The following is a 26757-nucleotide window of genomic DNA, read 5'->3' as shown; positions in this document are numbered from 1 at the left end:
GGCAGCCGGGATTTCCGCATACACAGCTGCTCGGCCCTCGGTGTTGTCTGTGCCCGTTAACGGCCAGGTGGGGCCGCCGCTGCTCCAGCGCCATGTTGCGCGGCCTGGGCAGCTGGCTGGGGCTGGAGCGGGCAGGCGAGGAGAAGCTGCTGTCAGCTGAGGAGAGGAGCAGCTCCGCGGAGGAGGAGGAGGCGGCGGCGGGCGCGGAGCCGGCCGTGCCGAGCTCGGAGCAGGTGGAGGTGCAGGCGGACTCGGAGGCGCTCCTCAGCCAGGCTAAGGGACTCGGCAGTGAGTGTCTTGTCCTCGCACGCCGGTGCTGGCGGGGAGAGCGGGGCGGAGGGCGCCCGGCACCGGCAGCCCCGGGGCACACCCGCACCCCCCGGAAAGTGCCCCTTGAGCTGCCTCTGCGGCTGCTTACCGCGGCCGAGGTGCCGCAGCGGGGAGGTGTGAGGCTCCTATCCCGCCCACACACATCGCTGTTTGGGGGCTTTACGTAAATAGAAAACAAAAATAAAAGGATACCTTCCCTTGTTCGAGGGGTGTGTCGTGCCCAGGCGTCTTCAGGCAGGGAGTGCTTCTATGGGTCCGTCTAAAAAAAAATCTTAGCAGGAACATTCTCTTTGTGTGGTGAGAGCATGGTAGCAAGTGGAGAACTGAATATAGACCAGTTTAATGCGTTCTTAGGGGCCGGAGAACTTAGCAGTGCTTATCATTGGTACATAAAATAAAGTTCTAGTTGAAGTAAACAGTTATAGCTTTTATGGTGAGTTAAGTGTATTTATTTTCAGGTCAACAAATATAAAGGAAAAATAACCTTTCATCTAGATAGCTACAACACTAACATAGCTTGCACAGTGATGCAAACAGGGAACACACATTTGAGGTGACCAGAGTATTCTTTTCAAGAAAGAAAACAGCTCTGAGGTATATCTTTCCAGATAAAAATGGTAATTCAGCTCAGTTAAACTAGTATGGAAAATTATCTCAGTGAAGAAGAGTTAAAATAAAAAAGGGTGGGGAAGAATGACTTTTATGTTTTCATGTATCTTTGATTTTAATTTCTTTTAACTGTTGTTTGTTAACTGCAGTCCATGGTATGCATCACTACTTACTCTGGAGTTTTTTTGATGCAGCTTGTCCAGTCTCTTCCACAGTTCTGAAACAATCCTATACAGTTGCTAAAGCTGAAAATTTGGAAATGACCTAACTCTCTAATTCCATCTTCATTTTTCTGCATTTCTGAGGTTCTTTTTACGTACCTGTTACTGACAATGAGAAATATTTTATTAAATTCTGTGCACTATTAAAAGTATGATGCCTCACTGGAGATTAAAAGAATATTAAAACTTGGATATTTAAAATATGAACCAAGTAAATTATGGCAGATGTTCCTTTCAGTTATCATCTTTTTCAGAATTGTTACTAAATGAGCAGTATTTCTTTTTCTGTTCTGTTGACACTGGGGGAGAAGTGATATATGCATACAGAATAATGAACTTCATTAACTGGTGTGGGGTTTCTGTGATTTTTTTTTTTTATAGGAAAGTAGGGGGTTTTAGTTATTTTGTTGAACTAATCTGTAATGAGACAAGACTGTAATTTGCTATAGATAAGACTTCTGTTTTATTATAGTAGATTCTTAGATAAAATTAATCCAAAGTAAAGCTCCATACACATTACCGAAGTGTTTACTTACTGGTGCTCTGAAACACTAGATCAATATCATCTGAAAGTTTAGCCTGAGATGGTTCTTGACTGTGCTTTGCCTTGAGCTATCTGAGCTGCAGCAGATTTCTGTGTAGTTTGGTCAAATACTTGTCTGGCTGTTGTAAATTGATCCTAATTTAGTAGTCACTCTGATTGTTCAGGAAGGAAAGAAGTCTGAATTTTCAGGGGAATAATAAGTACTGACTGTTAGAGATATGATTGGCTGTGGAAGTGATAATTTGGTGTAGTGATTCATTGTTTGTGGTGGAAAGGCTTTTTTTGTAAAGTCTGGTTGTCACTGTTTTAACGTGCGATTCTTCTAGAAACATCTGTATGACTAACAACCAAGGTAGCCGTGTGGAAAGACTCCCCTGGCACATAAAGAATTTTGCTGGTTAAACTGAAGCCTTGCCTACATTATTTTTTGCTCATTATCTCATCATTACGAAGATTGGGAGAGTTTGTCAATGTGAACTAATAATAGAAATATTGCTAGATATGTATTCTTAGTACAGGCATAGAATTTATAAGAGGGAGGAAAAGTTTCTTGGCCATTTTAAAGTGTAAGTATTGCTTTTCCACCACTGGTTCTATTTTTCTAGGGCTAAGTACCACCTCTTACTGAGGTTTTAGGAGTACCTTTGTTCAGAAGAATATTTGCGCTTGATGGAAACAAAAAGCATTTTGTTCTTCGGACTGGTTTCAGGACTGGTCAAAACCACTTTGCTCAACAATACCTGAACAGGAAAAATTTGGCACCTTTTGCACTTTAAACAATTGTATATGAGAAGGTTTCCAGGGATACGTAAAATGACCAATAAAAGCTGGCAGAGAGGAAACAATACAGTAGGCTGCGACTTCCTCTACTGTCATAAAGGGGTCAGTATATATGTCTATATAAAAAAATGTAGAAGATAGGCATTTTTTTGTACAATGTGAAGCAAGTGATGGGTTGAGAAGGCTGATAACAGATAGGAAAAATGCTAGCAAGGACTTGAGGTTTGGGTGCCACCATTCTGTGGCTCATGAATGGAAGTGACATATAAAAACTGGCTTGAGGGTAGGCTAGACCTCTGCATTTGTTAGTATTAACTTGGTGACATTATTAAAAGAGAATATTTTATACACCACAAAGAACAGTCAGCTTTCTGAAAGGTGACATAAATATTCTAAAGTAACTAATTCTACAGGTGGCTAACAACTTTGTTAAAACAACTCAATTTGTTTTGCACAGTAAGGTTATCTTATATTTCGAACCTGTAAGGAAACTGGAATTTTTGTGGCGTCTTGAGAAGGAGGTCATGTTTTTTCTTTGAAACAAAAGCACTGTTATTTTGTTCTGTTTTGTTTTCAAATCCCCTGTATAAAAGTCAAAGCTGATTTTTCTGGAATAACTAAAATATTCTTACCATTCCATGTGCTTTGCATTCTTACTAGTGCCTCAAATATATCTTTGGTAGGTACTATGCAGTTTAGATTCACCATTATTACTTCTAACCCTAGAATTAGAATAAGAGTTGGAATAGTTTAGCATAGCCTAGTTGGAAGGGACTTACAATGACCATCTAAGCCCAACTGCCTGACCACTTTGGGGCTGTTGAAGAGCCTGTTGTTAAGGGCCTTGTCCAAGATCCCTGGATCCCTCTGCAATTACGATATTATTGTATTTACTATGGCACTTATTGACATTTTATCATTGTACATACTGTAACTGTGCTATTGCAGTCATAATACAGTTGTTCAAATGTAATATAGTGCTTGTGACATGTCATTATCTGAGAAATAAGCAATACCAATGTTGTTTTAAGATCCTTTGTCAATAAACTGATATTTAATATTGCTTGATATTTCAGAAGGTTAGTGATCTTACTGCTTGCAAGTTTGTTCTCCTTAACTAAAAACAAACAATACAAAGCAACTGTCCATGCTACATATTATAGTTCTTTCCTTGCCACATTTATTCACTTCACTTCTAATATAAAAAAATGCTAGTTAGTCTTTGAAAATATTTGGTACTGCTGTTCTGACTCTGAATGTGTTCAGAAAAATAAGCAAACAGGGCCACACTGTTCCTCATGGAGCTAAAAAGAGAATGGTAATGCAAAACAGAAAAGGGCGAACATCAAGTGCAAACTTCTATCTTAAGACTTTTGAAGAAATCTCAAGTGCTGCTAGCCTAAAGTTTTTCATGCATTTGCTGCCTTCATGAGACTTTATTATGCGTGTTGATTTTCTTTAAAAAATAAAATAGAATTATGTTTTAATACTGTTGCTAAAGTTATTTTCTTGCTTAATGTCTTTGAAATAATCAAATTAGGAAAGACACATTGCTTCAAAGAATTAATTGGAAAGCAGTGTTTCAAGGACCACTAGGAATATTTGATTTAGTAAACAGTGTTCATGTATAAAAGTTTGATTTACAGAAAGTTATGATCAAACATATAGTTTGGTCACTAAAGAACATGAACTACAAAAGAATAAATAGGATTTTAGGAGTTATTTGTAGGACAGAAAGCTGGGTTAAATGAATTTGAAAGAAGATTTCAAGTAGGTATCCAAATGTCTAAAGAGAATGAAAATCTAGTTAGAAAACTGGATGTAGAGATGGCTTTTTCAACACTTTCTCTTCTCTTCTGTGAAAGGTTACCTCTTCAATTTTGCCACTGCTGCTACAAAAAAGATATCTGAATCCGTTGCTGAAACAGCACATACGATAAAGAAGTCTGTAGAAGAAGGAAAAATCGACAGCATCATTGATAAGGTATTTTGTTTCTAGGTACCCGATCTGGAAGATTTGGTTGTTTACTGGTGTTCTAAAGTGTAGCAAATCTGGCGTGTGATTCCTTTAAGCTGGCTTTAGGAATTGCATATTTCAAGAGCAGATATCTCCTGTCATGATAAGTGATGAGACTGAAATGTTTTTTCATTGATAGGTGTACCAAAAAATGGTCACTTTGCTTTACTCAGTACTGCACCTGTGTTCCGTTCCTTCAGGATGTAGATACACTGGAGAAAGACCAGGAGAAAATAAGAAAAATGCTGATATAGAAGGAAAGGCTGGAAGAGTTAGTAGAGACAGGCAGTTAGGGGATGTCAGAGGGATTTGTGGGTTGTGGGGGTGTTTTCCCCAGTTTATTTAGTTGGAAAGATAAATGCCATAGTCTGCATCTTAAATGCATGTCTGAAGTAAGATTCAGAATTAGGATATTGTATATGAAGACCCTAGACCTATACAGGTATGGTTCCATAAAACCCAGTGAGTTAATGAAACATTTTACTATGGTCCTGTTCTTTCCCCAACCATGCCACTTTTCTCTTGCCCTCCCTGGCTGCCAGCTCCAGTTGCTTAACTTCTGCCAGCAAGTGTTCTTTCAGTGTTTTAAGTCATTAACTTGGTAGAAAGAGAGAAGAGAAAAATGGTTTTTAAAAGCAGCAATAAGTGCTATGTAGTGGTCTTGAGTTTTTAGCAAGGGTAGTTTGGAAGAGAAGGGAAACTGGCCAAACCTAACCCAACTGTAGTGGGACTGTGCATCCAGGAGTGTCAGAGTTGGGAGATTCAGCCAGAGCTGCCCTCCTCCTCCTGTCTCTCAAACACCCCTTCAGGTTGAACTAGATAATTTCTTTTTTGTTGTTGTTTTGTTAAATACAGTGAAATTCAACTTCTTAATATAATTAGTTTTCATGTTGTCTTTCAGATTAATCATCAAATGACACTTCTAAATTCCTGTTATCACATTTTTGTCTCCAGTTTTCATGGACTTTTTAGTGACAATCGTCTATATATGATGACAGTTATTTCCTGCTACAGTATACTAGAGTAATGTAGTTATGAACCACATCAAAATTACGTAACAATGTTGTTTGGTAGTTTAATACACAAATAATAATGCTCATAAGAAACTGTAGCTAAGTACCTACAGCATATTTTATGCCTAAAATACAAATTTCTTTTTTTCTGTGGATGCCTTAGAGTAAAATGAATTCCTTGTTTTGACTAATAAGTTTACATAGGGGAGAAAGAGAATATAGCTGTATCATCATCATAAAGCTTTTGTCTTACACTATATCAATTATTCCATGAATACCAAAAATTCATGTAACTTACAACTAGGAGGAACCACAATGATTGATTTGTATAACAGGCACTACAGTAGTTCTCTCACTGATTTTAATCTTAAACTGAAATGTGGGGTTGTTGAAGGGAAAAAATTAGAGGAATTTATCTGGATTTAGCTTGAAGACTTGCATGCTTTTTGGCAACTTGTTAAACCATAGACCTCACTGCTTAAAATTTGTACTTAGCAAGTAGTTTAATTTTTCATTTCTAGGTTCATGTTTTTTTGCCACTGCTTTCAACTACAGAACAACATTTGCATTGTTACTTCTGGATTATGCCATCCTGACTTCTGAGACCATTCTCCTTTTTTTAATTCCAAATTAGATATGGGATATTTCTGAACATTTTTTAATGAAAATTTGTCAACAACAAATGGAGAAATGATTTTATTTCAGCTAAGCAGACATTCTGAAAATCATACTTTGCAATATGTCAGACTTGTAAAATTGTTAAGGATATATTTCTTAGACAACTCTTGAAACTTATTGTATCATTTTGAAGTGTTTAATGCTTTAAAAATATGTTAAAATAGGTCTAAGCAGTTAGTCTATGTTATCTGTATTTGATATGGTAAGGCAGTAAGTGTATATGCATAGTATGCTGATGTTCAAATTACCAGCTAGGATTTTCCTTCTTTTATTTTGTCCCATGAACTTGATAAAACTGTAAATATAAACTTGAAAGTGTACACAATAGTTTAAACTATTTAAACTTTTTGAAGGCAAAATCAAATGTTTTAGTAAGGGGGAATGTATGATTTACATGAAACACCTTTAATTTAATTCACTTACAAAAAGGGCCACCAGGGATATAAGAATATGATACTACAGTGTATATGAAAGCAATTTTAGGGTGAATGTGAAACAAGAGAAGTGATTTTTTTTTTTTTTTCTTTTATTGTTGTTTCCTATTTTTTTTTAGACCATTATTGGAGATTTTCAGAAAGAACAGAAAAAATTTGTCCAAGAGCAGCAAACAAAAAAATCAGGTAATGTATGCTTTTTTGATAATGCATAACATCACATAAGCTAAAACTTATTGGAAGCTGCATAGTTGAGCTATATCTAAACCCAATCTTTCAAAACTCTGTTTAATGAAATACTCTGTGGTGGAACTTAACATATGTTGTGGAACAGAAAGATGACGTTTTTAAATGAGGTTAGTGTCACATTATCTAGTTAGTTTAGATTTGCTTTTTTAACCATATTCAGCTTTATGAAATTAACTCAAATATCACTGTGCTAGCAAAGCTGATTTCTTATTGTTTTGAATCTTAAGCTTTTATTGAAGACACGTGTGCTGATGACCTTTCTTTTGAGTTTCAGCAATAATGTCACATTTTCGTAATGAAATGAAATGAAAAACATGGGTGTTCGCACTGTAGTATTAACTAGTTTTGCTGTAGGAGTTTCTCTGTTTACATCAAAGGCATAATTGCTCTTTTGCCTTTCCGTAAGTCACTTGCTTTATAGTTATCTGTGATCTAAATCCTTTGATTTATCCACCTATGAGCTGTTGACATCCATGGATCTATTTGAGACTTAAAATAAGCACAGTTTTTTTCTGTGTTGCCTTTCATCATTGGCTTTTATCTCTTTTAATGTGTTACCTGAATGCAGTAATTTCTGATGCTTTGAATAATTAGGGCTCTATTGTTAATCTTGAAAATTAGCTGGTCTTAAATGGATAGTGATAAAATTTTTCATACTGTCTGTAGTTAGTGTGTTAGTCTGTTTTTTTTTTTTTTTTCTTGCAAGACTGCTTATCTGATCCTGTTGTCTGTATTTCAATATTTTTGTCTCTGTTAGTAAACTTTGTCATCTGTTAATATATTTCTACAAGTTTCATGAAAATAGATAGCTAGATTGCCAAAATGAGCAGTAACAGATGGCCTAACTGCAAGAAGCATTAGCATCAGATGTGAATCCATGTGGGTGAAAGATCTTGCTGATATCAGGTGCATAGGCAAATAAGCATTGTTAGTTTTAGGTGCACAAGAATTGTTAACTGTTACAGATGCATCATAATGTCTCTGTAGGCTGAATTTGGATTGACAGTGAACAGATTAGTAGATTTCTATACATCTGCAATAGTTTATCTTGCTATACATACAGCCTACAGAACTGTTGTACAAGTATCTGTGTAAATACAAATAGTCTGAACTCGAGTATGCTTATTGATTGTTTAACATGCTGTAATTTAGAACAAATTTATAACTTGTTTTTCTCCATTGTTATAGAATTGATGTCTTCTGGGCATTATAAAATTAATACAATAGTAAATTATTTTTAAAACTTAAACATGTAAACTTTATCTAAATTAAGGTGAATATAGAAATTTCTGTTCACGGGCAGCTTAACCTGTTATACAGCACTACTTCAATAACTAAACTAAGAGTCACCAAGTTCTGACTTGATAAACTTCAAAGAAATTACCACAGTTTTAGTTTTACAATAATCAGCAACTATTTAATTTCATATTTTTGACCTCTGATAAGCAAAGATCCGTTCCTAGAGTTTCTCTCTCATGCCGTGTGTGTGTGTGTGTGTGTGTGTGTGTGTGTGTGTGTGTGTGTGTTTGTGTGTGTGTGTTTGTGTGTGTGTGTGTGTTTGTGTGTGTGTGTTTGTGTGTGTGTGTTTGTGTGTGTGTGTTTGTGTGTGTGTGTTTGTGTGTGTGTGTTTGTGTGTGTGTGTTTGTGTGTGTGTGTTTGTGTGTGTGTGTTTGTGTGTGTGTGTTTGTGTGTGTGTGTTTGTGTGTGTGTGTTTGTGTGTGTGTGTTTGTGTGTGTGTGTTTGTGTGTGTGTGTTTGTGTGTGTGTGTTTGTGTGTGTGTGTTTGTGTGTGTGTGTTTGTGTGTGTGTGTTTGTGTGTGTGTGTTTGTGTGTGTGTGTTTGTGTGTGTGTGTTTGTGTGTGTGTGTTTGTGTGTGTGTGTTTGTGTGTGTGTGTTTGTGTGTGTGTGTTTGTGTGTGTGTGTTTGTGTGTGTGTGTTTGTGTGTGTGTGTTTGTGTGTGTGTGTTTGTGTGTGTGTGTTTGTGTGTGTGTGTTTGTGTGTGTGTGTTTGTGTGTGTGTGTTTGTGTGTGTGTGTTTGTGTGTGTGTGTTTGTGTGTGTGTGTTTGTGTGTGTGTGTTTGTGTGTGTGTGTTTGTGTGTGTGTGTTTGTGTGTGTGTGTTTGTGTGTGTGTGTTTGTGTGTGTGTGTTTGTGTGTGTGTGTTTGTGTGTGTGTGTTTGTGTGTGTGTGTTTGTGTGTGTGTGTTTGTGTGTGTGTGTTTGTGTGTGTGTGTTTGTGTGTGTGTGTTTGTGTGTGTGTGTTTGTGTGTGTGTGTTTGTGTGTGTGTGTTTGTGTGTGTGTGTTTGTGTGTGTGTGTTTGTGTGTGTGTGTTTGTGTGTGTGTGTTTGTGTGTGTGTGTTTGTGTGTGTGTGTTTGTGTGTGTGTGTTTGTGTGTGTGTGTTTGTGTGTGTGTGTGTGTGTGTGTGTGTGTGTGTGTTGGATTTAAAAAAAAAAATAGTAATACACATACAATTCTTTTCCTCCTTTCCAAAACAGAAGCAGCAGTGCCTCCCTGGGTAGACAGCAATGAAGAAGAGACCATTCAACAACAAATACTGGCCTTATCAGCAGTGAGTGTTTAAAATCCTGTAAGATTTGAAGTTTTTCTGTTGGAGAGGTTAAAACTTTTTTTTTTTTTCAAAATAAGTTTGGCTGGCATTATTAAATTATATATTTTCTATATACTTTTAATGTGTCTGTTCCTACACTGATCATGTGCAAGAGTAGATAGTTTTTGTATCAATTTGAATCAAAGTAGATCCTCATTTTAATTTTTGATCTGAAATCTGATATCCTTTTTCTGATATCAGTTAATGACCATAAATATGTTCTTCAAAGGATAAACGAAATTTTCTGCGGGATCCTCCAGCAGGTGTGCAGTTTAATTTTGACTTTGATCAAATGTACCCTGTTGCAATGGTGATGTTACAAGAAGATGAACTCCTCAATAGGATGAGGTTTGATCTTGTTCCCAAACAGTAAGTAATTTCTGCTGGTAACTGGATGGTTGTACTTTTAATGTGTCTCTAAATATTTGTAAATGACTCCTTTTTCTTTTATCTTCCTTCAGTTTTTATGTGCTTCCTCTGTATGTATTTTATCTCTGCTGGTTTCAAATGCATGGAATATTGCATGTGCATTGCAGTTTAGCAATTGGAGGAAAGAACATAAGTAAAACTCTTAGAAATTCAGAGCTAATAAGGAGCTATTTACTTAAGTATGGGAGCAGCCTTAAATTTTTCTATGTCCAGTGTGCTAAATTAATTGAAAGTCTTTTTTCCGAACAAACATAAATGCAGCAACAAACATGTTCAGATCTATTGGTGTAACTGACACCCCGAAAAGTTATTAGAGATAATCAGAGGCTCCATGGAGAAATGGTAAAAGCGTCCACAAAGCAGCAGCAATGCAAGCAGGAAAACCCGGTTTGAATAGGCAATAGCAAAAGCTCTGTGTTGTGACTGCCTTCCTTCTAGTGGACCTAACTAGAAGATCTGTAAGGTCTTTGTCCCAGAAGTTATGGCCCATTCCAGTACAGCTTCTTGATCCCAGCTTTATTCCAGTGCTGTTTTTCTTCCTTGCCCAGTCCCAGACTGTTCTTTAAGCTTATTTCCTAGGTCAACGTTCTTGTTAAGTAGGAGTTCCCAACATTAGTTTCCTGTCTGAGGATAGAAACAGGAGAGAAAACCTCTTTCTTTGTGCACTTCCGTATTTTAAATCTCCTCCTTTTATAAGCCTTCCCAGCTCCTTATTTTATTTACCCTCTTCCCTGCTGTTCTTTGCTGTCAGTACTAAAGCTCTGCCCATATTTTCATCTGATACTCTGTCTTCAGCCTCTGGCCATGCTGTGCTTGCCTATCCCACTCCATTGCTTAGTAGTATTTTTTTTTTCTGTTCCTAGTCGCAGTAGTCACTGTTTGCCTGAATGGGCAGGAAGGCAACTTCCCTCCCTCTCTTGTTATTTCTTGACCTACACACATTCCTTCCCATGGGCCTTGCCATTTCTGGCTTCTCTTCCCTCCGGATTAAAGTTGGGTCTTCTCTTGCTCACTGGAGGATTATCAGAGGAAAATGTTACTTAAGACATGGGATGGTCTCCTGCATAAGAGAAATGGTCATTTCTGAGATGGCAGTTTCTGGTTACTGAAGGTTTTGCAGACATGCTGAAAGATGTGAAGATAGCAAAGTAGGACTGCTGCAAACTAGGAGTGGCTTCTGCCTGTATCACAGAATGTTAGAGATTGGAAGGGACCTCAAAAGATTATCTAGTCCAATCCCCCTGCTGGAGCAGGGGGGATGAGGTAACCTAGATGAGGTTACACAAGAATGTGTCCAGGTGGGTTTTGAACGTCTCCAGACTAGGAGATGAAGTTCAAATATGTAGATCAAATATGTTCCAGTTCCACCTGAGGTCTACAGAAGATGTAGATTGATACAGTTTGATAATAACAGAATGTTGGTTTTAGGGGGTAGGTGAAGAGAACAGTTATTTGGCTTGTTGGTTTTGTTTACATAATTTGGCAAGAGAGATGGATATGCATAATATTGTTCCAAAATACGTATTGCTGCATGCTGTTAAGCTTTTTCTAAAGAAATAACATTGCTGTTGGTATTACTATTACATGTTCAAGTCCATTGTAACTATCTTGTAAGAGATCAAGAACTTCTACAATGATGGACTGTTTTAAACTGTGTTATTATCACAAATTTCTGAGTTTTTACTTAGAGGACAGCTATGTTTACTCCATCCCTCTGCATATTTAATTTTATTTCATTGCTAGATGGCAAAAGGAGCCATATTTCTAAATGTAGTAACAAAAATCTGTTTGTTCATTCTAGCATAAAGGAGGAGGTATTCTGGAGAAATTATTTCTACAGAGTATCCCTAATTAAACAGTCTGCACAACTCACTGCACTTGCAGCTCAACAGCAAGCAGTAGGAAAAGAAGAGAACAAAGGCAGAGAAGAGGATAGTCAACTGAAAGGTATGGAAAGGCTTTGTTTTAGCACAGCTCATTAAGTTAGTATCATCCATACTGACTGTAGACATCAGGTGACATTGAATTTTTATCCTGGATTTCCTATGAATTTAGAGTTTCTCTCATCGTACTTGGTCTGTTTGTCCATGTGGGGGAAGAGGGGACTCCTGGTGCTTTTAAGCAGTTTTCCAATTCCAGCCAACCTTGTCAGAAGAGTTTTCCGAAGTAACAAAAAGCTTTTGTCTTTACCTTTCAATGCAGACTATATTCAGGCTCATTTCCTACTGTCATGTCACTTATGCACTTGCACCATATCCAGCACCTATTTTGTCATTTTCTATGAGGAAATAGTGTTTACTGTTACCCTGTGCAGGTGCCATCAAGTCAGGAAATCACTGAGATTGTCATGATTTCATAAGCCTTTGCATCTAACTGGCATTTACATGCATTTATCTAATTTTTTTACTTCCTTGTGGTTTTTTATGGCTGTGATTTTGGTTTTTGTTTTGTTTTTTAATTTCTGTTCCTCTGGGTTTTATATTACATCAACTGATGGGATTATATTATAGACTGTTAAGCATAGTGGCTGTCTTCTCCTCTGGTTTCTGTAGCGTCTCAAAATCGATTTTTGAGTACTAAATCCTTTCATTTGCTACTGCATTTAGTCCTTTGTACAGAAGAAGAGGTTGCGTTTGGAAATACTAGAAACATAAATTCTGCCTAAAGATATTTCTTTCACTCTTGTTTATAAGCATATTCTCTGTGAAGTCTGTTTACTGTCAGCATGCTTCCCCTTTCCCCTGAGCTTTTTACTTGATTTCTGTTTCTGCATATCTTGGCTTCAGTAAACCAATTTCAGAAAAAAAGAAAGCTGACACTGTTGTGGCTGATTGGCAAGTCAAATAGAAGTTATTCTATCATTAATTACAGTGCTGAAGGTTTCCTTTATGCAACCTAAATGGGAAGTTAGATGGGCAGTCTTAAACTGTAAGGTCCTAGGGCAGCATAACCTTCTTTCATTTTTTTTTTTAACAGTACAATACTCGTATTTGCCAAGCTATGGCTGTTTTAATTGAAGTGTCTCAGCTCTACAGAGAGGGATGGCAACTGACCCTATTGAACAACAAAACTCTTGTCTTTGAGTCATCCAAACCCTTGGAAATTGCCAGTCAAAAAGGAAGTTGCTGGATAATACTGAAGAGTTATTCTAGTAAAGTTACCATTGTGACTGAGAACAAAACATAGCTCCTTTAACAAAAAATCAGAAAAATTCAGCGGTCCAATATAGGATAAGCAGATAGACTTATTTTTTTTTTTTACTGTCCTAATGACCAAATATTCTATAATGGCAAAGATATATTTACCAAACTGTAGTAAATACAAGTTTTGTTTGATTTGAAAATCACATAGGTTTTGGAAACTCTGAATCGTCCGTGTTATTTTTTTATTTAAATAACCTTTTGAAGGTTGGATTTCCTAATTTGAGGTTAAGCTGGAAGTAATTGCCTGTTGGTAACTCTTTGTAATGTTCAGAGTTTCTTCTTCAAGTTGACTGGTGTCTATAAAATAGAATTAATTGCCTTCCATTTTCATCTCTGTCTCCTCCTTACTTGCTGTTTTCACAAAGTTAAATTAGTGCAGTTCATGTGAAGGAAAAAAAGGAAGACATTCCATGTTCTAGAGAGACTATATAAGATCTATAACAAAATGCCAAGTTCTAGTCCTTCTCCAGGCATTAGTAACTATTTCCTTGGGAAAGAAGTTACCTCAATGGCAGAGCGCACATCAGCAACAGAGGAGACAGTGCCAGGCCAATAGATCTAGAAGGCAGGAGGATGTGCCAGGGGAGGTTTAGGTTGGACATGAGGAAAAGGTTCTTCCCCCAGAGGGTGTTGGAGCACTGGAACAGGCTCCCCAGGGAGGTGTCACAGCCCCAAGCCTGACAGTGTTCAAGAAGAGACTGGACAACGCCCTCAGACACATGGTGTGAACTGTGGGGTTGTCATATGCAGGGACAGGAGTTGGACTCAATGATCATTGTGGGTCCCTTCCAACTCAGGACATTCTAAGATAATGTGGGTGTCAAGAGGATGGACATCTTGTCATCGGTGCCCAACAACAGGATAAGGGGCAACAGGCACAAACTGAAGCACAAGACATTACGTCTGAATAAGAGGAGAAAATTCTTTACTTTGAGGGTGCCAGAGCCCTGGAACAGGCTGCCCAGAGAGGCTGTGGAGTCTCCTTCTCTGGAGACATTCAAGACCTGCCTGGACACATTCCTGTGCCATCTGCTCTAGGTGAACCTGCTTTAGCAGACAGGTTGGACTGGATGATCTCCAGAGGTCCCTTCCAACCCCAACCAGTCTGTTGATTCTGTGATAACCTCAGCCCCGATGGAGAGAGAGAGGAAAGAAAAAAAAAAAAAAAAAAAAAAAAAACCAAAACCTGCAATTATGCTGGACACCAGGTTAAATATGAGCTAGTAATGTGCTCTCGTTGCAAATAAAGCAAACTCTGTCCTGGACTGCATTACAGAGAGTGTGGACAGAAGAGTGCTAGTGGTGTGTTAATCACCTCAGACTGGTGCATGGCCCAGTGCTGAGCTGCTGTGCTGCTTCTGCATGAGAGCAGCAGATGGAGCTGGAGGCACCTCTCCTGCGTGGTACTTGGGGCACTCAGTGCTGAGCAGGGCAAAGGTAGCGCCACGTTCTACAGCTGCGCTGAGCATGGAGGGCTGGAGCCTTTTTGGCTGTGGTGTTGGGAGCAGTACCAGATCGTCTGAAGACTGGGAAGGGGAAGGAAGAGAGAGGATGGAACAGAGCAGTGGGCATTGACTAGGGGAGCTGTATAAGCGGTGACAGCTACCAATTAGGCAATAATTTTAATTAGAACTGATCTTAATATTTTAAATTAAACCTGAAAAGATTCCCCCTTCAGAAATTGCCGAGTAAGCAGGAAGGGTCCACCTGGGTGCACTGCAGTAAGCTGAGCTGCAGGCTCAGAGCTGCTTTGCATGTTTACACAAAGGGAACTGCTAAGCAAGCACTCCATCACTACCACAACCTGCCCAGTGTGGTAATTATTCTTGCAGCCATCTGCTCTTTATTCTGACTGCTCTACCCTGCTAGTTGCATGAGGAGGAGGAGGAAAGCTGGGGTGTTCCTTTGCCTGCCAAGTAAAAAAAAAAAAAATCTGTCCTTGCTTGTAAGCAATCATTGTCTCCTAGTACCATGCTGCTAAATAGAGAGTGCACAGTGAGTTTTCTTAGGAAACTGGGAACAGCTTCTAGGGTTATGTTTTTCAGGTACTTTCTTTAGCTGCGTGAAAGGAGGTAAGGCTGCGGAGCGCTCTTCTTGTGCGTGTTTAGGGCTGTGCATATAGGTGTAGTCTGGTATACCTAAGAGCTGACTGGTGCCCGTGTCAGTAGTAGTACCCAACTGGGGAGTCTGGGAGCTTCCATGATAGGCAGTAACTGGATTTCATGAACGAGTCTATACCTTTGTAACTTCAAAGATCTTGTGACGTGGTACAATCTGTAAGTGTTTTATAGAAGACATTATTTCAAAATCTCAAGTGTTCCTATTTATGTAGTTCTTTGGATGGTTTTGAGGGCAGAGGCGTCCCTGCGATTTAACTTTGGAGTCATAATGAGGAAATGGTTTGCTAAATTTGCCTTAATTAAGCACAGAAAATTGCTTCTCCTCTGTTTCATTGTTGCAAATGGTTCACCTGTGGCTGAATTCAGCCTTTAACCACTAGGATTCCTTAAAACTTCAAATATAGTATTCCTTTGTACATTTAGTAGCTATGCAGATTAAATTAAATCTTTATATTTTAAATGTAACCTACCTTTTTTTTTTTTTCTCTCGATAGAAACAGTACGGCCAAAAACACCACCTGTTACAATAAAGCCTCAAATAAAATCTCAAGAGGTAAAAATGCTGTTATGTTTTATCTGGTATTTAGGATGTGAAACTGTTACTTAATAGGTAATTATGCACATTTTTGAGTCAGTTGTGCTATGAAACCGTGATAATATCTGACAGTCCTAACCTGCTGCTGTTCTGCTGTGATGCTAATTTTTAGTGCATTCACTTTAAACTCATTTTCAGTAGAAAACAACAACAGTTTACCTGAAGAATATTTTCATTAGTATCCTGCACATTATAATAAAACGTTTTTACTCTGAATTGTGACATTTCCAAAATGTTCGGAGTAGGTTTGCATTGTATTGGGACACAAGGAATACCTTCACAAAAATATATTCATGTGCCATGTTCTGTCCAACTCTTCAGCAGTTGTCAGGCTTAAGTATAGGAAATCTAAATGATGTGTTTCAATAGCAACATTATTTTATTGCAGTGGCAAGAAGAGTTTTGCTTGATACTGCAAAAACTTTTAACCTAGACACATAATGACCCTTTAATGACCCTTGTTCATTTCTGGATTGTAATATCAGTGCCAGAGAACACTCTTGGCAGAAGCAGAGCTGTGCATTCATTTGCCAGTAGTATGCAGTGGACTAAATTAAGCTGGAAAGATTTCCAAAGCACAGTCCTCTCTTATTTGTGTGTGGAAAACAGTTACTGAGTTGTGGTCAAAATTTAATATTAGTCTTATGCACTGTTCTAAACTATTAATGAGTTTATTATTGTTTCTGAAGAAAACAAAAACAGAATTAAAGTTGTTAAGAGAACATAAAAAAGGAGCCTAGGATGAAAAGCAAATAATTTTCAGTATAACTATCTAATTTTTTTGTTTGTACAAAAATAGTCTTAAAGAAAAATAGTTGTCAGAGTAATGCCTTTTTTCTTTTTGCTGACTCTGTCTTAAAGGCAGGCAGTCATGGGAGTGGAAGTATGTATTGGTGACTATTTTTTCCTCTCTTTGGATAACCTTATACAAAACTATCTTACTGCAGGATGAAGAAGAGATTTCCACAAGTCCAGGTGTATCAGAATTTGTGAGTGATGCTTTTGATGCCTGTAATCTGAATCAGGAAGACCTAAGAAAAGAAATGGAACAACTGGTGCTAGATAAGAAGAGAGAAGAGAGTGCAGTAGTAGAAGGTGAAGCTGTTGTTACTGTCTGCATCTTAAATACAGTAATTCTAAAATAAGTTGATTTAAAGGAAAAAAAATCCTAATTCAATTTAGGAAAGTAGATTCATGACTATTTTTTGAAGGGTATGAAATGACCTGCAATGAAATATTGTGGAAATTAATGATAATTCTTACCACAGTTGAACCACACCTGATAGAGAATGTTAGCTGTGAGGAGCTTAAATCTGAAGAAGCTAACAATTTTTAGGTGTTTCTTTTATGAAAGTGACAGTGGTGTACTTTTTTCTGTCTACCTCCTCCTTTCCCTTCTCTTTCACAGGTCCTTATGTGAGTGAATTTTTCTTTCTTTAATTGACATCCTTGTAGGTAAAGTACAATATTTGGAAGTCAGGCTATGTTTTCTCTTTGTGCCACCAGCTAAAAAGGCAAAATTTGCTCCAGACTCTGAGCTTGCAGACGCCTCTGCTGTAAAAGATTTACATGTGTTTGGAACAGTTAAAATTCAATAAATAGCTTTGAGAATGATGGGAAGAAATAAAGTGAGGCTTAAAATAATTCAGAAGAACTAATATCAGTGTAAAAAGCATAAAAACAGTCCATAGTGATTTGAATCTGGCCACATGCAGTTAACTGTTTAATATGAAGACACTTGTATATGTAGATAGTTATTATAATACAATTTTCAGAATTCATCTTACAGTGTGTTTTGGATATTCCTGAATCCTTGTTTTCTGAAATTGTGATTTTTTTTTTATTTTTATTTTTTTTTATTTTTTATTTTTTTTCCTCCCAATACATAGCCAAGCTTGAGAAATTCTTAAAAGCAATACAAGTTCCTTTCATCTAGCTTTTTGGTGGAAGTGTTTCAATAAGTCATTAATATGTAATTCGTTCAGCAAAATTTCAGCTGGCCTTACTGACTTGGACTCTGGAATTACGTACCTTTGTATCTAGGCTGAAGTACTAAGCAACATGTAACACATCAAACACCCATCTCCTCCCTTGTACTCTTGCGTAGGATAGGCAGAGCTAATTAAAACAGATTAACACAGGTATGCCTTCTGACTCATTTTTTGCCCTGAAGTATGAAATATTATTACCTTTAACCCTGATTAAGTGAGCATGCCTAGCTACAAATGTCAGTGAGGAAAATACCTGCTTCTTTTTTTTAATTATCCATAGTATTTAATCCTGATTTTTGTTTGTTTGTATGTTCAACAAACGTATGACCTTAATTCATTTTTTTCCAGAGATTTATAAGTGCAAAGGGAGATTCAGTTGATGGTAGACTGAAAGACTGTAGGAAATGAACTTGCAAAGGGATGCTTGTTACGACTAAGCTTTATATTTGCTTTTTATATCTTTATTATAGTATGCACAGAGGAATATAGATGTGTATATTAATTAATTTCTATCTGTGGTAAATAAGAAGATGGAATTTCTGATCTTGAAGTTCCCTTAGTTTTCAAGGAGGATTGGCCATAAAGTTCAGGGAATATGAGAGAGATTCAGTGCAAATTCATCTAGTTTTATATAAATAAGCAACATTCTGTATTATCAATTTAATTCTTACATGTCATTTATCTGTTGTAGAAGAAACTGCCGACTGGGAAAAGGAATTGCAACAAGAGCTTCAAGAGTATGAGGTGGTGACGGAATCAGAAAAACGTGATGAAAACTGGGATAAAGAAATAGAAGAAATGCTGCAAGAAGAAAATTAAGCATTTTAACAAAATAGCTATAACCCTAAGCTTGTTCAGAGAACTGACATGGATTTCTACTTTCATATTTTGCTTACAAAAGATCTTCAAAAGACATAAATGAATTGAAATTTTTTATAATTCCATATCGGGATAAAACCAGTATTTCTGTTCTTTATATGAGCAGTTTCTGAACTTCTACATTCTTCAAAAGAAAAAAAAAAGAGGAAGAAAAAAAAAGCAAGCACTGCAGATTATATGTCATGATGAGAAGTGATAATATTATTACATGAAGCAACAGTTTAGTTTGAGGCATTTTTAGTTGGTTAAGAAGAGATTTGTTTATCTACAGCCTTCTGTTTGGAATGTAAAAATGGATGTTGCAGGTAACTTAGTCCTTGAAAGTAACTCTCTCATCACATTTGCACTCTGATCCCTGTATAATCTGTAAATGTGTACTATTTTTAAGGTACTTGTAGCTAGTAGCTTTCGTGTGTATTTAACTTCCTTAATGTACGTAGCCAAAGAATTTATAGAAAACCTTATCAAATAACTTCTGATACTTTGTTAAAAAAATACTAATTCAGACTCCAAAAGAAGTACTGATTAATTATTGATCAGATAGGATTAACTGACAAACATGTAAGTATTTAAATAAGAACTGTTATTAACTGCTTGAATTAAACTGTTGTTTTTTGTTAAATGATCATATTAAGATATTGCCTTTTCCCACAGAGAGAAATGGCTTAATGTATTCTTTCTTCAGAAGACTATTATGTTTCCATTTAATTTTGCTGAGTGAGAGCAAATTAAATGTTTCTTTTCGTTTTAAGTGCTGAAACATTTATGTAAGAACTTTGGCTGGTTTGGACATCTTTATTAAATACTGTAAATATGTGTAAAATTGGCTCATTTATTTAGGAGGAGGGCAGAATAAGTGGCAAACATATTTCAGACTTATACAGATTTCAAAAATATACTTTGTCACTGCGCTTAAGACATAGAATTTAAATAAAAAATAGTTTTCTTTAAGAGATTGTTTTATTCTTAGGCATCTGGATGTTTCCTGTAGTTTTGCTATTAAGTCAGTATCTTTATATAAATGAAAATTTGATGTTCTATTTGTCATGTATTTCATAAACTTCTGTGACAAAACATTCTTCAAATTCCAAATATGAGGGAAAATGAGTAAAATGAAGTAGGTAGGAGCCATTAAGCACAATTGAATTATAGGCATGTTATATACAGTAAGCTCTGTCTAAATGACATAATTTTGCAGAAAACTTGTAAAGAGACTGTAATTATTCAGCCAATACTCATCCCGTGGGAACTGAAAAGAGCTAAGTAGTTTTTAACTGCTGTTAACAATAAGAAAGGACTATTTAAAATTGTCTCTATTAGCAACTTGGACAGAAAGCCCTCCTGTATTTCTCGTCATGGAAAATGAATTGTTTTAAGCCTGCATACAGTTGACTTCTCAAATTAGTTTCTTCATTACCATACACTTTTTCAACTACAAGTCATCTTAAGCACAATTGGTATTTTTATAGTGTTTTTCACTTTTAGTTAACAGATGCAAGTCATGTCATGTTAAATAAGAGGTACTTTAGGAGCTTTTTAGATCTAGAATTAATTAAAGGCCACAAAAGTTAAATCTGTTACATTCATAAAACTCAGACTGTTCAAAGTTTAGTGTTTACTCTTGACAAAAGCAACTGCTCACAGATTTAAGCTGGAGAAATTAGGGTCTGTCTGCTGTACAGTTTGACATGACACCTTCTAAAAAGATGGGTGGCTCTTTCTGATAGTGGCAAATCTTCCCTGGATGACTTGGAGCTCGAAGTCACTGGTCCAGATATCTGCTTTATTAAAAAACATTCCTCATGTTTTCAGGTGAATGACAGGTTTATTTGCATGGGGCTTGTGCCATGTAAGCATAGCCTATATAGTGGCTATGGACATGAAACTACATCCTTCATAGAAGATGGTTCCTACATATAAAACCTTAATTTTCCAAGTCTCATGAAAAACCTGCTATTTAAATTTGCATTTTAAAAGGCACTAATGTAGCAAGGCTTAATCTGACTGAGCTCTGATCTTTAAAGCCTCTTATCAAAAATCATCTTAGTATTTCCAAAGCTGCATATCTGGTTTTAATGTGGAAAGCTGAAATAAGTGATGTGTAATCTTGCACAGTTTTCAGGACTGGCCTATGGCTTTCATTTAGGTGCTACAAGTGTCTAGCAATTCTTATTGTGTGTGGTAAGAGGGAAAGTGTCTATGTTCCACTTGTCACACAAGACAAACATACATAGACCTCTTCATGTCCATTATGAATTTTGAAGGTCTTTATAGCCCAAATGCCTCTTAATATACTTCATAAGCAAGTATGCTGACATTTTCTTAACATCATTCCAAGCAGTGGCATGGTGCAGATGCTAAAATCCAGCAATACAACAACAGCACAAAATCAAGGACAAAATTAAAAGAAATCAAGAATGGATCTAAAAATACCTACCTGTGGAGGCAATGTAACAGAAGATGTCATTGTTTAAAACATCAAGAAAAAGCAAACAAACAAACTAACAAAATTGCCAATGAATTTCATTAGAAGAAACTAAACTTGCGGATTTTAAAACTAACCTTTGAGAAACAGGGAAAAGATTGCCCAGGATCCATTTAGGTTAACTGAGAACAGTGATATTGCTTTTTTCTGAGTTATCTTCTCTTGTTATCCTGTCCACTGAAGTATCCTGTTCAACTGCTGGTTTACTAGTCCAGTTGCTATTAATATGCAGATGGAATTTTTTGACTCAGTAATTTGATTGGATGATGTAGAGGCAAGGTTGAAAAATCCCGGAATAAAACAAATGTAGTAAAATGTTCCCCTACATTTTTATTCAATCATTTAGAGCTGTTCTTAACATGAAGTTAAACAAAGCTTTCGTTTTCCTGAATTTTTTCAGAAAATTTTTAATTTCTTCAGTTGGGTCATAAAACTGTGGGTTTTTTCCTTGCTGTTTGGTTGTCTTGCTGTTTGTTTAGTGGGGTTATATATGTGATGCCGAAACACGGGATATCAATTTTAACCTCATGCGTTAAAAGGATCACCCTATGTACAGGAGCGTATCACCTGACCATGAGATGCATCCTTGAACTCTTGGCCACTCAAATATTGCTGACTTTTACTTTGCAAGAGCTATTGCACAAAAGGGAACAAAATGTGTCTGGTTGCAAACGGGTGCACTGCGGAGCAGCAGCAGCTGCATGGGGCCCTTGGTCCTTGTGCTGTCTCCAGAGTCCAGTTGTACAATTACAGTGTCAAGAGTGACACTGATGCTGATCTGGGTTTCAACTTAGCAGAGTCTTAGAAGTCAGATGTATTGTCTGGCCTGATACTACATGTCTCAGTCAGTGCTGAATGATGCATCTATAGCAACAACAGTACAGTAGCTTAGCCCTAAATAATGTTATGCATGAGTAGATTTTTGTTCCAAACTACCCATTTTCAATTATTTTTTTTCCTTTGTTTTAAACATTAGAGGGGCTGGTGTTTTTTTTAGATCAGTGTTCCAAATTTTTTAAATGAAATGGCGAGTAACAGTGAGTGAATTTCTTGCTATATTTTCTTTGTATTATTTTGAAGTTAATTATTTAAGAAAACAACAATCCCCACTAAAACAACAGAAGACATGCATAACTTCATTTGCTTCTCAGTATAGCCCAGTACTGGCTCTATATATATACATATGAAGACCATGCGTATATCTATAAATGCAAACCCACATCTATTCGTGTGTCTAAATATATTCAAAAAATCACAATGTACTTTTCAGCTGTTATTTTAACAAGATACCATTGAGAGAGGAGGAGCAACCAAAATCATTATCATTACTTTGTCACTCCATCATTTCTAATGAGACAGCGCTCTGCAGAAATTATCTTGAAGAATGAATCACTTGCTTCATTTCATGAAAGCCTGGTTTTCATTATGGCACAGATTGGGAACATTTGCTAATTCAGGGATTCATGAAGCTATGAAAAACCTCTCCAGATACACTTGGGAGGTATCCTTAACCCAAAACTACATGTGCAGAAAGGTTATTTTACCTCAGTGTGATCCTGACAACGTAGGGAAAGATAGAAAAAAAATGCAGTTAGTTAAGGGTTATATATAAAATTAGAAGAACAAAGATTTGATGCCTGCTTTGATACATTATGCTCTAGAGAAAACCATGGTTATTGGGGGGTTATTATGGGATATTTTGAATTGTATGCATGCACAAAAGCTTAATTCTGCAGTTGCTTTAATTTATTTGTTCTCTTAAGATACAGTCTCCATACTCAAATGTGAAGGTTTCAGGGCCAGATTAAGCTCCTGTTTCTCTGCATTTCCTGTCTTTCCTGAGGAGAAATGAGCCAAATTTACCTCACAGTCAAATAATGGCCTATGAATAGATTGATTACACCCAGCTTCTTGTCCCACTTACTTCAGAAATGTTTTAATGCTGACCATGTGCCCTTTGGTGACTTTGATGTCTGCGATTTAGACATCAAACACATTTGCTTTTGCTGTATCATCACCACATTGCATCCTGTGTCATGTATAACAAGACTTTCAAGCCCATCATGTGTTGGGTGGATGAAAAGTGCTGCTGTAAGAGCATTACTGGGGTGGAGAGGAGCCTCCACAGACATTTAGTGTGGACGCAAAAACAAAAATCTCTCTCAGTGGGATGTGGTGTCAAAGAATTAGTGGGCATGTGAATGAAAGAGCTGAAACCACTGCCTAAGCACACAAAAATACTGGCACATGGGACCTTTCAGGTGGAGGAACTGGCTATGGATATATCAGTCAACTGATGTGTCTGAGCATGTGTTGAAAACTGAATGCCTATAAACAGTTAGAAAGACCCCTAAAAATGTTTGCCCTGAGCCAACTAGCAATGTCTCCATCCACTTCTGGCCACTGAGTTGTTCCCCATGGAGCTGGCAAACCTAGCTTCAGAGGCCAAACACCGAGGGGTATGATAGGGAATGGTCTCCAGCCCCTCGGTCTGGGTGCTGAAGGACAATCACAGAATTACAGAATCACAGAATGGTTAGGACTGGGAGGGACCTCTGGAGATCATCCAGTCCAACCCACCGGCTGAAGCAGGTTCACCAGAGCAGATTGCACAGGAATGTGTCCAGGTGGGTCTTGAATGTCTCCAGAGAAGGAGACCCCACAACCTCTCTGGGCAGCCTGTTCCAGTGCTTTGCTCCAAGTAAAGAAGTTTCTCCTCATATTTAGATGGAACCTCCTGTGCTTTAGTCTGTGCCCATTGCTCCTCATCCTATCACTGGGCACCACTAAAAAGAGTCTGGTCCCATCCTCTTGACATCCTTGAGATATTTATAAGCATTGATGAGATCCCCTCTCAGCCTTCTCTTCTCCAGGCTGAACAGACCCTCTCTTCATAGGAAAGGTGCTCCAAGCCCTTAATCATGTTCATAGCCCGCTGCTAGACTCCCTCCAGCAATTCTTTGTCCTTCTTGAACTGTGGAGCTCAGAACTGGACACAGGACTCCAGATGCAGCCTCACCAGGGCAGAGTAGAGGGGGAGGAGAACCTCCCTCGACCTGATGGTCACTCTCTTCTTAATGCAACCCAGCAGATATACCTCATGACCACAAGCATAGCTTCTGGCTGGGGTGTCCTGCCTCCATTCCTGGCTGGTGTCTACAAGGACACAACCAGTGTCAGTGTAAGCAGTGCCAGGTTCATGGCACCATCTGCCTCATCATGGTGGCCTTCAGACCCTGGTGGCTGGCATCCGAATTCTCTTTCAAAGTATGTTTGCACAAACCTGAAACTGGCTATCGTTCTTATTGATAAAAATGTCCAATTCCTTTTTTAATCTAATTCATTATTTAATTTGTATTGTGGGGTAAGTAATTTCTTAATGTGTGAGAGGGAAAAAGCTTTTAGTTGTCTTTAAATGTGCCACTTTGTAATTTAACTTTGTGTGACACAGGGGAATGGAAGATCCTGACTTCAACTTCTTTTCATCATGTCTCACACTTTCCTGAGCCAAACGAGCAATATCAGACTTTTCACCCTTGTCATACAAGAGTTTCTTCATAAGCCCAGTGATTTTTGACAGCTTTCTTTAAAGCTCATTCATCTTCAGAGTTCATCTTCAGTGAGGGAGTTGTGACATGTGCAACAAGCACACAGGAGTACATACTACCCAGTAGACACATGCTGGTTTCATTTTTCTGTATTACTACTCATCCCATTCCTTGTGTACTCTGACTTCTTGGAGTTTTTTTATTTTCAGTTGTATGTTCAGCCAGTACATGTTTGCAATATTGTTCGCATTGGGCCCCAGGCAATTTCCCTAGTAGACATCATTTAATTTTAGGATCTTGTGAAGCAGAAGAATGGTGATTTGGCTTGTTTCATTTGGTTGGTTTGTATTTTTCCATTTCCCTCCTGCCTTCACTTTTGGTTTTGAGTGGTCGTCCTGTGAAAACTAACACTGGAAGAATTACAGTTCCTACTCAGCTTAGTGGTATGGTTGATATGCCTGAGGGATGGGATGCCATCCAGAGAGACATAGGAAAGCTTGAGAAGTGCGCCCATGTGAACCTCATGAGGTTCAACAAGGTCAACTGCAAGGTCCTGCACCTGGGGCAGGGAACTCCTGGTATCCATACAGGCTGGGGGATGAAGGGATTGAGAGCAGCCCTGCGGAGAAGGACTTGGGGGTGCTGGTGGATGAAAAGCTGGACATGAGAAGCAATGTGCACTTGCAGCCCAGAAGGCCAGTCGTATCTTAGGCAGCATCAAAAGGAGTGTGACCAGCAGGTTGAGGGAGGTGATTCTGTCCCTCTACTCTGCTCTGGCAAGACCCCACCTGGAGTCCTGCATCCAGCTCTGGAGCCCTCAGCACAGGAAAGACATGGACCTGTTGGAGAGGGGCCAGAGGAGGCCACAAAGATGATCAGAGGGCTGGAACAGCTCTGCTGTGAGGACAGGCTGAGAGAGTTGGGGTTGTTCAGTCTGGAGAAGAGAAGGCTCCAGGGAGACCTCATTGTGGCTTTTCAAGTATTTAAAAGGGGCCTATAAGAAAGATGAGGACAGACTTTTTAGCAGGGCCCATTGTGATAGGAGAAGGGGTAATGGTTTTAAATTAAAGGAGGGGAGATTCAGGCTAAACATGAGAAAGAATTTTTTTACAATGAGGGTGGTAAAGGTGGTAAAGGGCTCTGAGCAACCTGATCTAGTTGAAGATGTCCCTGCTCATTGCAGGGGGTTGGCCTAGATGACCTTTGGAGGGCCCTTCCAACCCAGACTATTCTATGATTCTATGGGTACCACAGGGAAAGAGTTCCAATAAAAATTCTGGTATTCCAGACCTTCTTGAAAATTTAGTTGAAAGCAATCGTGGTAGTAATCATGATGAAAAGAACAAAATTAAATTTGGTGCTGAATTCCAATAGTCCTGTCTTGCATCTTGTAACAATGCTGTAAGAAAGAAAATACTATTGTTATTTCATAGTTTCTCAATTGCCATTGTTTAGAGTTTTAAAAATCCCGTTCTAGCTGTCACCCTACTGATGTGTTTAAAAAAATGAAGCAACTAATTTTTCACCAAGTTGCCTGGGAGTCCCCACGCCCATGGAGGCACTGAAGTACTTGAGAGAGGTGTCAAACTGACTGCTTATATGTGCAAGGTTCATGAAGTTAGACTACTCTTAAGTCTCGTAATAACTAAGTAATTTGGATGTAGTCCATAAAAATCAATTACCCTGAAAATTTATAAAAAGATGATGACCAAAGATTTTTACCAATGGGTGCTTGGTTATATCCTTAATAACAATAACAATAATAATAATAAACTAATTTTCCTAAAATTTCAGCTTCCTGCCTGTCAAAATATGATACCACTATTTCTGGTGCCCAATAACTGAGCGGCTTCTTGGAAACGATCATTTTTGGTCATTTGTCTGCTGCTAGTATATAGTCCGTGACTGTTCCTCACTGACACGAGCAGTCTCTGGCAAGGTCATTAAGACGGGACGATGCAGATATGTCCTCATCCTCCTGCCAGTACCTGTAGTTACTTGCAGGAGTGGAATACGAATTTCCAGT

The 26757-nt window shown here is 37.9% G+C and overlaps 2 protein-coding genes across 3 annotated transcripts in view; one reads left to right on the top strand and one right to left on the bottom strand.

Moving 5' to 3' along the window:
* Positions 1-21343, bottom strand: part of CTPS2 (CTP synthase 2) — a 103207-nt gene extending 81864 nt beyond the window's left edge. The window contains exon 1 of one of the 2 annotated variants that reach the window (XM_065072424.1): positions 21261-21343. The gene's annotated coding sequence lies outside the window, so the exon portion shown is untranslated. Of the gene's footprint in view, positions 1-522; positions 542-21260 lie in introns of those variants that run through there. The other variant, XM_065072439.1, reaches the window with a different exon arrangement.
* On the top strand, positions 59-19649 carry SYAP1 (synapse associated protein 1). The gene is made up of 9 exons (XM_065072481.1): positions 59-288; positions 4350-4468; positions 6746-6812; positions 9369-9442; positions 9711-9850; positions 11712-11857; positions 15728-15786; positions 16776-16923; positions 18511-19649. The coding sequence occupies exons 1-9, from the start codon at positions 93-95 to the stop codon at positions 18636-18638; spliced, it is 1077 nt and encodes a 358-aa protein (XP_064928553.1). The 5' UTR covers positions 59-92; the 3' UTR covers positions 18639-19649.
* Positions 21344-26757: the final 5414 nt, after the last annotated feature.

The sequence above is a fragment of the Columba livia genome, chromosome 1, assembly GCF_036013475.1.
Source record: "Columba livia isolate bColLiv1 breed racing homer chromosome 1, bColLiv1.pat.W.v2, whole genome shotgun sequence".
Taxonomy (NCBI): Eukaryota; Metazoa; Chordata; class Aves; order Columbiformes; family Columbidae; genus Columba; species Columba livia.
This window is presented reverse-complemented; position numbering and strand designations above follow the sequence as displayed.

Bases quoted from the DNA above. Each gene is read 5' to 3' on its own strand.
- SYAP1 (XM_065072481.1), top strand. From the start codon at position 93: ATGTTGCGCGGCCTGGGCAGCTGGCTGGGGCTGGAGCGGGCAGGCGAG. The intron at 4,469-6,745 runs GTATTTTGTTTC...ATTTTTTTTTAG, and splicing joins TCGACAGCATCATTGATAAG to ACCATTATTGGAGATTTTCA. The intron at 9,851-11,711 runs GTAAGTAATTTC...TGTTCATTCTAG, and splicing joins TTTGATCTTGTTCCCAAACA to CATAAAGGAGGAGGTATTCT.